Source organism: Helianthus annuus, chromosome 11 (assembly GCF_002127325.2).
Source record: "Helianthus annuus cultivar XRQ/B chromosome 11, HanXRQr2.0-SUNRISE, whole genome shotgun sequence".
Taxonomy (NCBI): domain Eukaryota; kingdom Viridiplantae; phylum Streptophyta; class Magnoliopsida; order Asterales; family Asteraceae; genus Helianthus; species Helianthus annuus.
This window is the reverse complement of record NC_035443.2, coordinates 154,271,860-154,283,385: the sequence shown is the minus strand read 5'-3', so window position 1 is coordinate 154,283,385 and position 11,526 is coordinate 154,271,860. Positions and strand designations below refer to the sequence as shown.

Here is an 11,526-nt window from a genome sequence, read left to right as displayed (position 1 = left end):
AAGATATAAAAAAATGTATAAATGTAAACGAGCAGATAAATATAAAAATTGGATAAGATTTAAAAAAGAATGAAAAATAAATAGGTTAGATTTGAATTTTGATAGTATATTTAAAGTTGTAAGATATGGTTGGCATTAGTGCAACCACTGAACCACCCACCGGCAAGGCTTACGAAATTATTTATTTAATGCTCATATATTTTATATGTATTATTTCCTATGTTATTTAAACCAACTTAAATTCTCGCCATTATGAAACCAAAAAATATTTGACTAAGACAAAATTAATTAATTAAATTAAATAAGTATCAAAAAGTAACATACTTCCTTATTTTTCACGAACAAAATCTCTAAACCGTAACGGATTTTTTTTATGAAAATAATGTTATGTACACCTTTTGACGTAATTCTATTCAACTCAAAACCTTTAAGCGACCAACATTGTAACCAAAATTAGTAACGAATTAAACCGATTAAAAAACAATAAAACAGTTGAAAACCGATGCGTAACGCTCTCTCACCTTATACTCGACAGTCTTCTCCTCTTACGACTCTTCTTACGAGCAACATTGCTCTTCGAAGACGAACTAACACAAGGTCTAACGGCTGCCTGTCTGCACAATAACGTTCGGTTTTTCCTATCACCCCACTTTAATGGAAGCTTGTTGACTACCATGCCGATATCCGTTGACTTGTTTAATTCCACCAGCTTCTCAATTTGATCATGAATCTGATTCAACCAGGCTACCGCTAAATCAAGTTCAAGTGAATCGTCTGGTGGTTTCTTGAACATGCTCGTAAGTATCTCCTGATATGACTGAAATGAAGTCGAACTTTGATACTCGCAACGATTTTCACACATCATGTTGACTTTGACCACATGTTTGCATAGATTTCCGTGCAATGACCATTCACAATCACAAAATGCAAACTCAGACCCGGGATTCCAGACTAGATGGACACGCGTTCGATCGCTTTGGCTAACTATTTTAGCGAAAAGTTTGTCTAATGTAACATCTGTGTCGGGGATTTGCGATGCGCGGTGCCATGATGTGGAATTGATGTATTCCTCCTTTACGGTTTGAAATGAGTCGCTTTCGTCCGCGTAGCGGTCGAGCCAGTAGCTAGAGTGTAACTCGGTTGTTAACTTATGCACCAACCAATCGACTCTCTGGAGTGCACCGAGGTGTGAATCATCAAAAAGTTTTACTTTTAACTTCACATGATAAGCTTCGATTGCACCGGATGCTTCTTGACTTGCAAGTGGGAGAGTTCTCATTACAGTCAACCACATTTCTGAATCAGAAATTGTTAAAAATCAGAAAACGATTTTACGAAACTGAAATAACATAAATAGAAAAATTACACAAAAAGATAAAGTAGATATGGAAAAACGGGCGGAATGGCGGATTATCTTATGCAAAAGTCTAGGGCTGCAAACGAACAAAACATTCAGCGAACAGTTCGTGAACTCTTCAGCAAGAAGTCTGTTTGTGTTTGTTCGTTTATTAAACAAACGAACACAAACAAGAAATTTAGTTCGCTTAGTTAAATGAACGAACATGACCAGAGGCCGCGTCCGTTCATTTATGTTCGTGAACGTTCGGTAACGTGTTCATTTATGTTCGATAGTTCATTAGTTTTTTTAGTTTTTATATTTTATATAAATACTTCAAAATTCGGACAGATTAAATATTTAATAAGTGACAGTGTATTATATGTTATGTTCATGAACGCTTGTTTGTGTTCGTTTGTTTCCTTTTGTGTTCATAAACATTAGTTTGTCTTCATTTGTGTTCATCAACGTTTGTTTTCATTCGTTGCCAAAAACGAAAACGAAAACGAAAACGAAAACGAACATGAACACATTCATTTCCTTAACAAACGAACACGAACATAAAATCTCATTCGGTAAGTGTTCATGAACAGTTCGTGAACACATATATTTCTTATCAAACGAAAACGAACACAAACAAGGTCTTGTTCGTGTTCGTTTGCAGCCCTATGCAAAACCATTTGACCCCGCTTCCTTTTAAGCTATTTTTTATGTTATTTGTTTGTTTCACCCGTTAAAGAAAAAAAAAACACAACTGCAAACGACCCATTCATAAGTAAATGGGTCCTAATCGCCACCTCTAAAATCAATAAAAACCAAACAGGCAAACACACAAGCAAAAGGAGAGGGGGCTAACCAATCTTAGGTACCCATGTGGCAGTGAAATATTGCATGAAGTATGTTTGGTCAACAAAGTCATGGGTGAATTTCTCTAAAACGGTAAACGGATTTGCTCCAGACCAAATGCTGTAAACTATTTCTCCAAGACGTTTGAAGATTTCTCTTTGAACTTCAATGTTCCTACAGTTCTTGACAATATGTCGGAGCCATGATCGACGAACACGCCATAAAGAAAATAGTATCGGGCATGAAAACGTCTCCCTAATAAGAGATGCAAACTACATTGTCAGGATCAACTTGAAGAAAATATAAAGGGGTGATTGCATTAAAAGGTAACCTACTTCGGTCCAATTTCTTTTTTAGGTAACCATCTTTGTTTTAAATTATCGAGTCAAAATGGCCGTTGACTTTTTTAAGTGGCAAAAGTTAAAAAAATATGACCTACCTGTATGAAATTGCACCAGAGCTGATTACCTTTTTATTCAGTAAACCCAAAAAGTTAAAAATAATAAGAAAAACTACAGAAATTACGATTTGAAGTAGGGGTGAGCAGAAAACGAAAAAACCGAACCGAAACCGAAAAAGCCGATTTAACCGAACTGAAAAATACCAAACTGAAAAAACCGAACCGAAATTTACGGTTCGGTTACAGTTTGCACTTTATAAAAACTGAACCGTGCCGAACCTAAAAAATCATTTTTTTAATATTTTTTTATATACTGATTTAGGAATTATTAATTTTATTCTTGAATGTTAAGTGTTTATTATAAAAATATTAACTTATTAATCTTTGAAATGATTTACCCAATGCCTACGATAAATAACAAAATTCAACATAAAGAGTAAATGATTTTCAAGGTATTATAAAAGAAAATGTCTTAATAAAAACTTTATAGAAACATAAAAATAGATAAGAAAGTTATGTTTATGTAAACGGTATTAATTAAAAAGGTTAAATATAATAACTTAAATGTAAACATTTAAGAAGATTCTTAAATCTTGGTTTATACTTTTTATTCTTGAATCTTACGTAATTTTGTTCCAAAAACCGAAAAACCCCGAACCGGACCGAATTGTTGCCTAAACCGAAACTGAACGGTTTTCAAATGCTGAAAACCGAACTGAACCGTGCACAGGTAACAAATAACGTACTTTATAGGATCAATCTCAGCTGCTGCATCATCTATAATGAACCCGTTGACCTTAAATGTAGGGTCAACAGCACAAACACGACCAAGTAAAGCTTTCATCCATTTACTCATGTCAGCCTTGGAAACACTACGTGTAATGACCCACGCTACGGGAAGTGCGTGTTGTCTCGAATCAAACACCAAAAGCGTGCACAGAGGATACTTTAATCTCTTGATTCCAAAGGTCGAGTCGACTGCTATAATGCTGTGATGTCCAAACCGAAGCATCTGCTGTAACTGCCATTCCGTTTGCACCCCAAGAATAAACGGCTCGGTAGATTCCTCATAATAGAAAATCGATTTCTTATTACGATCAGCCCATATACGTATACTTGCTTCATCGTCCAAATCCAGTTCATGCGTTGACCGTTTAATAATCATCCCAAGTTTATGAACATATTGAGAAGCAAGAGAGTTGACCACCACGTCTGACCCGCAATAACGTTGAATCCCTTCTATATGTTTCTCTAACACATTCTCTTCAGGTATGCCAAGATAAATCATTGACATTGTTTGCTGTTGAATCTCGTTTCCTACGTATGGAATCTTCTTCGCTCTGGGGCCGATAGCATCGCGGTCGAGCGGACCATGGCATATAAGTCCCGACTTATTCACATGGCGTCGATCGTTGTATACTATGAGCGCAAGAGACGGACGCGCATACAAACGTTTTACCACAAAATGGCATGTACAACCGCGCATTGATTGAGGCCGAGCTGCACGGTTTCGAGTGTTGAGTCGATATCTTCGACTTGGTAATATAATCCCTCCTTCCCCGTAATTTTCGGGACCAAACGAGCACCAGTACCTTTAAACAAAACATAGATAAGCACGACAACTTAAAATTAAGAGTAAAATGCCATTTTCGTCCCTGAGGTTTGGCCAGTTTTGCGACTTTTGTCCAAAGGTTTGTTTTTCCGCATCTGGATCCAAAAGGTTTAAAATCTTGCCCATTTCATCCGACTCGTTAACTCCATCCTTTTTTTTACGTTAAGTCAGGGGCATTTCCGTCATTTTAGCTTATTTGTTTTGTTTATTTATATCAAAGTCGCAAGATTAACTGACACATATACCCCTGACTTGTCGTTAAAAAATGGACGGAGTTAACGAGCCAGATGAAAATGGCAAGATTTCAAACCTTCTGAATCCATATGCGAAAAAAAACAAACCTTTGGACGAAAGTCGCAAAACTGGCCAAACCTCAGGGACAAAAATGGCATTTTACTCTAAAATTAACTTTAGAAACTCTTATGAACTTACAGTCTGTATTCCAAATATTCGTCGCTTTTGAATTCTAGTAAGCTGCCTTTCGAACGTTTTCTTCCTCTCTCGATGTGGAAACGGGTTGGAGATTCTACGTTAGAACACTCTCCGAATATGAACTCATCGACTCTAGCGTAAGGAATCAGGGCTACATCGTCGTGATGCTCTGGAGTGCCAAACTTGACCCACTTTAGATCAGCAGCACAGAAATCATCTACTGACGGATTTTGCACCGGGATTTCATGGATTGTTTCAATCAAGTCCATATGATATAAACTGAGAGATAGTAAAGAATGTAATTTTAGAAAAGAGGTGCTGAAAGATTCAAAGCCTGTGACATTTAACTTACTCGAGATGAAAAAAAACAGCTCAATTGGCCCGTTGACCAAAGGCGCTTAAGCACACCTCAGGCGCGCTTTTTAAAACCAAGAATATGACCATACAGCATCATATTCTCAGAACATATGTGTTAACTGTTGAATACTATCTAAAGTCCTAAATACCGCTTTTCCTATCCAAAATCGAAAACAAAGCTTGGAACAATCTTAATATGTTATTGACTTGCTGATATTCCAAATTAGATTTACAAACCTGTACAAATAGATGTTTGGGAAAGCTCAGACTTCATACGAGTAAAAGGATTGAGACCACAGCAAGGATACGCATGTACAAGTTCTAGAAAGAATGTACATATGAGTAGAGGTGGCAATCTTGACCCAAAGCCTTTTAAGTGGGTCACTTTGGGTTGCTTTTAAAATTATATGGGTTGGTTTGGGTAAGATATTTTAACTAAATGGGTCACAATGGGTCACTTAAAATTCCATCTTGTTATTTTCGGGTCAAAGCGGGTCGACAACATTAAAGAAATGGGTCGATGTGGGTTAGTGTCTTAAATTAATGGGGCATGTTTCGGATCGGAATGGGTTTCGAGCCGGCACAAGTATCCGCACGAGACGGGTTACGGCACGAAACGGGTTTTGGATCGGAACAGGTTCAGTTCAAATTGAGTTTCCGGGCGAGACGGGTTTCAGCACGACGCAGTTTTTGGATCGGAACGGGGTCGGGTTTCGAGCCGACACGAGTTTCAGCACGAGTCTAGGCTAAGGTGATGACACGTGTCGGCAAGCCACATCAGCAATTTTTTAACCTAGTTAGTGTTTTTTTAACTGGGAGTATTTTACAAACAAAAGTGAATAGTTCGGATTATTATTGGTGATTAAAAGAGTTGGGATTATTATTGGCCAATAACAGTGAGTTGGGATTATTTAAATCCAATTTGCCAAAAATAATTAAAAAAATATAAAAATTCTAAAAAAATCAAAAAAAAATTTAAAAATTCTAAAAAAACACAAAAAATCTTAAAAAATCAAAAAAATTGTAAAAAATTTTAAAAAGTTAAAAAAAGTCTAAAAATTCATAAAAAAAATAAAGAAAAAAATTGTCTAGCTCATGAAAACTGAATTTAAATTCAAAAGTGGCTGGCTATATTTAAGAATGCTTTGTCAAGTTCTTAAAGACTTGAGAGTTATATAATGGGGCACATCTGCTGCAGAACAGTGGAGCTCGGTTAATGACAAGTGGTCTAAGTTTCAGTTAGATTAAATTTAAATTCAAAAGTGGCTGGCTATATTTAAGAATGCTTTGTACTTGATGAGCAAATAAGAATGTAGATTTGAATTGTCAATGCTCAATAGAATAGAGAATAGAAGGCTACATGTAGTCAATGTTTCTTGCCTTATGCCTGTGAAAACGACCACAACAAACATGGCAAAATGTCTATCTCATGAAAACTGAAGTTCAGTATGTAGTATAACTGAACAATATATGTCAGCAGCTAAGAGGGTTAAGCATAATAAAAAAAATTGAATCCTAAACCCCTTGACTAGAGAAACCTAGCTTCTTTTCTCCCTGGCACTCGAATCACATCTAAGAATAACCAAAAACTTTGTTACAGCCATGAGACTGTTCAGTGACTCCGCGTATGCAACTTCAGTGAAACTTTCACATTGGCTATGACCTGCACAATAATCTAATAAGTATTTCACATTGGCCGACTTAAACAATGATTATTTTGCTACGGGTCAGGACGGGCTGACTTAAGTTTCGACTTCTGCCATTTCAAATGCTTTTTTGTGCAGCAAGCAGGAGAATAATATTTTTTCCCTCAACGCTTCTTGTTCCTCCTCAATCGTACACCCCAAAAGATCTCTAAAACTATTTTGTTTATCCCTTATTTTAGTCTGCACCTCCTCACTCCACCACCAGGAGTCTTTAAGCCCACATGTGTTAATGAATATTAATCAAAGTTTAATAATATATATAGTCAAATCAGAAAAATTAAAGTCCGATGGGCTAATATCTGTGTATCTGATTATAGCTAATTTAGCTATTAAACTTTCAAATATGAGGCAATAGCATATTCACACTTATTCATATAAAACAACAATAAACAATTACCGCAATTAACTTGAGCAAGAAAGTAAAATGTTTCACTCAAAGATAGTAAACTCATACAAGATCCCTTTGATAAACTCAAAACACTTACCCACTTAGACATTTCATCAAACACTTTCTCTAAGTTTGATTCACACTTATTTACCAGCTACTGAACCATATAGATGCATTTGTCATCAAAATGGACAGCCAGATGTGAATCTTATCGTTTCTAATCTAATCATTCACTTTTAATTTCTCAAATTTGCGTTCCTCAAAACTTTCATGATCAAATTGAGGGCAAATAAGCACACCACTGAGCAACACTAACAGAAAATTGAAATTGAATCATTCCAAAAACTCAAAAAATACTAACTTACGAATTGAAATTAAGTCATATTGGATATGAACTCAAGTTTAAGTCCAGAAGCCGGATCTTGCGATGTTAAAAGAGAGCTTTATTGATTAAATATGGAAGGGATGGGGATGCAAGGAAACGTTTTGAAGGGTATGAAAACCCTAGGTAGAAAAGACAGCGAGTCAGCGAGGATAAGTTTTGAGAACCCATCCTGACCCATTCTTTTTTGATTCACATCCTGACCCGCGCTCTCTGTTTTGCCACTTTTAAAATGACCCATCTTGACCCCCCAATATTATTAAGTTAACCCAAATCAACCCATTAATTTAATATTTAGAACCCAAATAAACCCAAACTTACACATTTGGGTCAAGATTGCCAGGTCTAGTAGAAACATAGAAACAATTCATGAACGAGTCACCTTATTTGTAGGGTTTTACTGTCCTATTTTAAACTTGCACATGAGAACTTGAACGTATAATCTTAGGACAAAACTAAAAGAAGCAGTCGACACAGCATTCTGACCAACCGGAACATTTGATCCCTGGTTTAACATTTATTTTAGTGGTTCATTTATTGCGCCTTAATGAGGTCAAAACAGAAAATAAAAGTATTAGCAAAGGAGTTTCCTAACCGTCATTCATCCACCATCTACATCAGGTTTAAACATAATACTTTACTTCGGGTTTCAAGCTCCAATCCCTTGGCATGTAATATAATGGAACTATACTTTTACGTTATTTTTAAGTTGACTCTAAAAAAAGTCAAAAACAGAGTACAAGCTTTCACATGCCCTTTTGAAGGCTTTGACTGGTCCCTAATCCTGCCACAGCCAGATGAGCCATGGCGGTTTACTGCATATAACCTCGGGGTCGGGGCTGTTGTTTCTAGGAGTGTTTATCAATTCGAATATTGGTTTATTCGGTTTTAATATTTTTTGGCCCTATCCGTAAACCAAACCGGTCCGAAATAGAAATACGTCTCACCGAACCGATTAAACGATTTATTCGGTTCGATTATCCAATTAAACTGGTTATTATTCAGTTTATTAAATCGAATTCAGTCCAGTTATCCGAATAAGCAAGATTTGTTGATCCCATATCCGAACCAAAAACCGAATTCTAAATTCGGCTCGATTTTTTACAGATACAGTTCACTTTTCGCTTTTTTTTTCGCACAATCCTAGTTACTTCCCAACCAACACCCTAACAAAATTAAAAAACAACAAAAAAAGCCTATAAAAACAGAGTACAAGCTTTCACATACTCTTTTGAAGGCTTTGATGAGTTCTTAATCCTGCCACCGCCAAACGAGCCAAGGCAGTTTACCTCATATAGCCTCGGTGCTGTGATTTCTATGGGTGTTCATCGGTTCGGATATCGGTTTTGATTTTTTTTGTCCCTATCCGAAACTGAACCGATCCAAAACAAACATATGTATAACCAAATAAACCGATTTATTCGGTTTGATCATCCAATTAAACTACGGTTTATTCGAATGAATTCAGTTTGGATATCCAAATAACCAGAATTTATGAAACCAAAAACCGAATTCCCAATTCGGTCCAATATTTTTCGTTACCAACAAGGTTCGGTTTTCGGTTTTTTCACACAACCTCAGTTAGTTCCCAACTCTAAACCGACCCCTACACAACCCTAACGAAACTAACAAACATCGAAAGAAAGCCTATAAAAACATAACAATAATGCATCATGAATTCAAACAGAATACTACTTCATTTCCGTTCAATCTCTAAATATAATCTTATTACAACTTACAATTAGGGTTTTGGATGTAACAGAGTTGATCAAATTACTAAATACCGGCGCATTAATAAATTAAAAACCTAATTAGATTCAAAATACGTCGTTAAAACGATGAAAACTAATCAACAATGGCAACTAAATCGATGAATTGTAATCAATACAGATAAAAATGAAGCAATAACTAAGAGTAAAACAGGTATAAGAATTTGTTTACGGAAGAGTACCGGTGGAATGAACGTTGGATACGGCGTCGTGTGTTGCCGGTGGTTTGTGACGGAGCAGCGGCTGCCGGAAGTTAATCGGCGAGGCGGAGACGGTGGGAAGTATCAGTGAATATGCAGAGGCAAGGGGAGAAGTAGGGGTTTTGGATAGATGGTTTAAGGGTTCTAAGTTTTCCTACAAAATGTGTTGTGGAATTATAGTTTTTCAAACCTAAAATGTACTGTAACTTTTTATGTTGGCAAAATAAGTAAATAAAATAACTAGTGGGTTTCACCGTGCTATGCGGCTTAGTTGGTATCGTTTCAGTTCGGTTTGTTACTGGCATTTGCTATAGAAACTAAAAAAGGAAACTAAAAAATAAAGTCGTGATATGCTCTAAAAGGATATCGACCCGTGTTTTATATCAGTCGAAAACCATAAAAAAAATATTGGTTCTGATACGACCAATATTGGTAATATTGTTATAGGCTAATAAAATAAATAAATTACTATTCATTGTCGGTTACGGTTCGATTTACTACGATTGCAGCACCATATCCATTTTCAATAAAAATCAAAATAAATATATATTAAAACTTTAGATTTCTATTCAATTCATCAAGACTTTCTTTTAGTGTGTGTATATACATATATATAGTATAAATATAAATAAATGTGTTGGTAAATTATATATATAATAATAATAACTATTTTGGTAAAAAAAATAGTTTATGATAAAATTATATTTTTTTCGTGTGTATAACTTTGGACGTGGGAATGCGAAAAAAATCACAAAATTACATTTCTCATCTGAATTATCATCACTTCGCATGAGGATGCGGAAAAATCGTTGTTCGCCACGAAGCGCGAGCTTACGATGACGCTAGTTGTGTTAATAAACAACATGACTGCAAATGCTTGATTGTATGTTGATTATCTCATGTTGTTCATCATTTGTTTTTCTCTCACATACATATATACACATAGATATATACAGGGGCATACTTAGAGGGGTTTATCGGGTTCTCAGAAACCCAGTCGATTTGGAAAAAAAACGTTTTTTTTAGTGTAAACCTTGTATGATTTGGAAAAGAACGTTTTTTTGTAGTGTAAACCTTGTATGATTTGGAAAAAGGAACCCAGTGAAAAAACTGGCTGGATCCGCCACTGGATATATATGTGTATAATTGAAGGGGTATAACCCCACTACACACTCAAGTTATATAACCCCCTCCCCCCATAACCATTCTTTCTTACACAATGGTCACTTGTCACATAACCCTCAACTATGGGGCTCCATAGGGCCTTATGACTACATGGCCTTAGACTACGGGGTGTGTGTTGGGGCGGCGGAATGTCAAAAACGCTGGCTAGACCACACCGGGCTAGCGTTGGCCATGGCGTTGCTCCGCTGGCGTGTGGATTGAGCCTTGCCTGGGGAGGGGGTGTAACTTGGCTGGCTTTGATTGGCTAGTTCGATGTAGCCGTTGGGGCTAGCCGTTGCCAAACAACTACTTTATTTAAAAAAAATATTTCATTTTTACACATTATAAATACCTACCCATTTTTTACATTTTTTTTACCACTTCTCTACTTCTTCTATCATATCTCTCTCTATATATATTTTTTTAAATCAACCCACTTAATCCTCTGCAATGCATCCTTTTAACCGCGGATACGACCCAAAGAACCCCTTTGGATACCAAGAAAACCTGAACCCTAGCCCGCCACAAAGCCGTCCACCACCAAACCCGACCAAATACCCCTTACACGCGGCCATCCACAACAACCGTCGTCCTGATCTAGCCGGAATCACATCGTATATAGGAAACCGTGTATACACAAACCTTCCATTGTAACACCTCGAAATTTTGTGTCCAATAAAGTATTGACACGTGTCTTGAGTTTACACGTGGCATTTAATATTAAATAAAGGACTAAAGTTGACAAACCTTGAAAGTATGTAAATTCGAGGGTTATAAATGTCAAACAAGGGTAAGTATACTGTATAGTAACCCTAAACGATGCTCGTACCTTCAAACGAATAAATCATGGATCGTACGGAAGCGAAACACGGAAGAAAGTGAGAGACTACAAGCTGCAGGGGGTTAACTGTGTCAACATGTTTAATTATACCTC

General features: G+C 36.4%; 1 protein-coding gene across 1 annotated transcript; it reads right to left on the bottom strand.

Moving 5' to 3' along the window:
- Positions 1 to 344: 344 nt before the first annotated feature.
- LOC110890807 lies at positions 345 to 9,600 on the bottom strand. The gene is made up of 5 exons (XM_022138458.2): positions 9,411 to 9,600; positions 4,627 to 4,905; positions 3,329 to 4,174; positions 2,193 to 2,437; positions 345 to 1,296 (listed from the first exon to the last, which is right to left on the bottom strand). Exons 2-5 carry the CDS (start codon positions 4,893 to 4,895, stop codon positions 518 to 520), a joined length of 2,139 nt encoding a protein of 712 aa, XP_021994150.1. The 5' UTR covers positions 4,896 to 4,905; positions 9,411 to 9,600; the 3' UTR covers positions 345 to 517.
- Between the last annotated feature and the right edge of the window lie 1,926 nt (positions 9,601 to 11,526).

Coding starts and splice junctions, on each gene's coding strand:
- LOC110890807 (XM_022138458.2), bottom strand. CDS start 4,895: ATGGACTTGATTGAAACAATCCATGAAATCCCGGTGCAAAATCCGTCA. Junction 4,175..4,626: donor GAATATTTGGAATACAGACT/GTAAGTTCATAA, acceptor TTTTGTTTAAAG/GTACTGGTGCTCGTTTGGTC. Junction 2,438..3,328: donor GCTGAGATTGATCCTATAAA/GTACGTTATTTG, acceptor ATCTCTTATTAG/GGAGACGTTTTCATGCCCGA.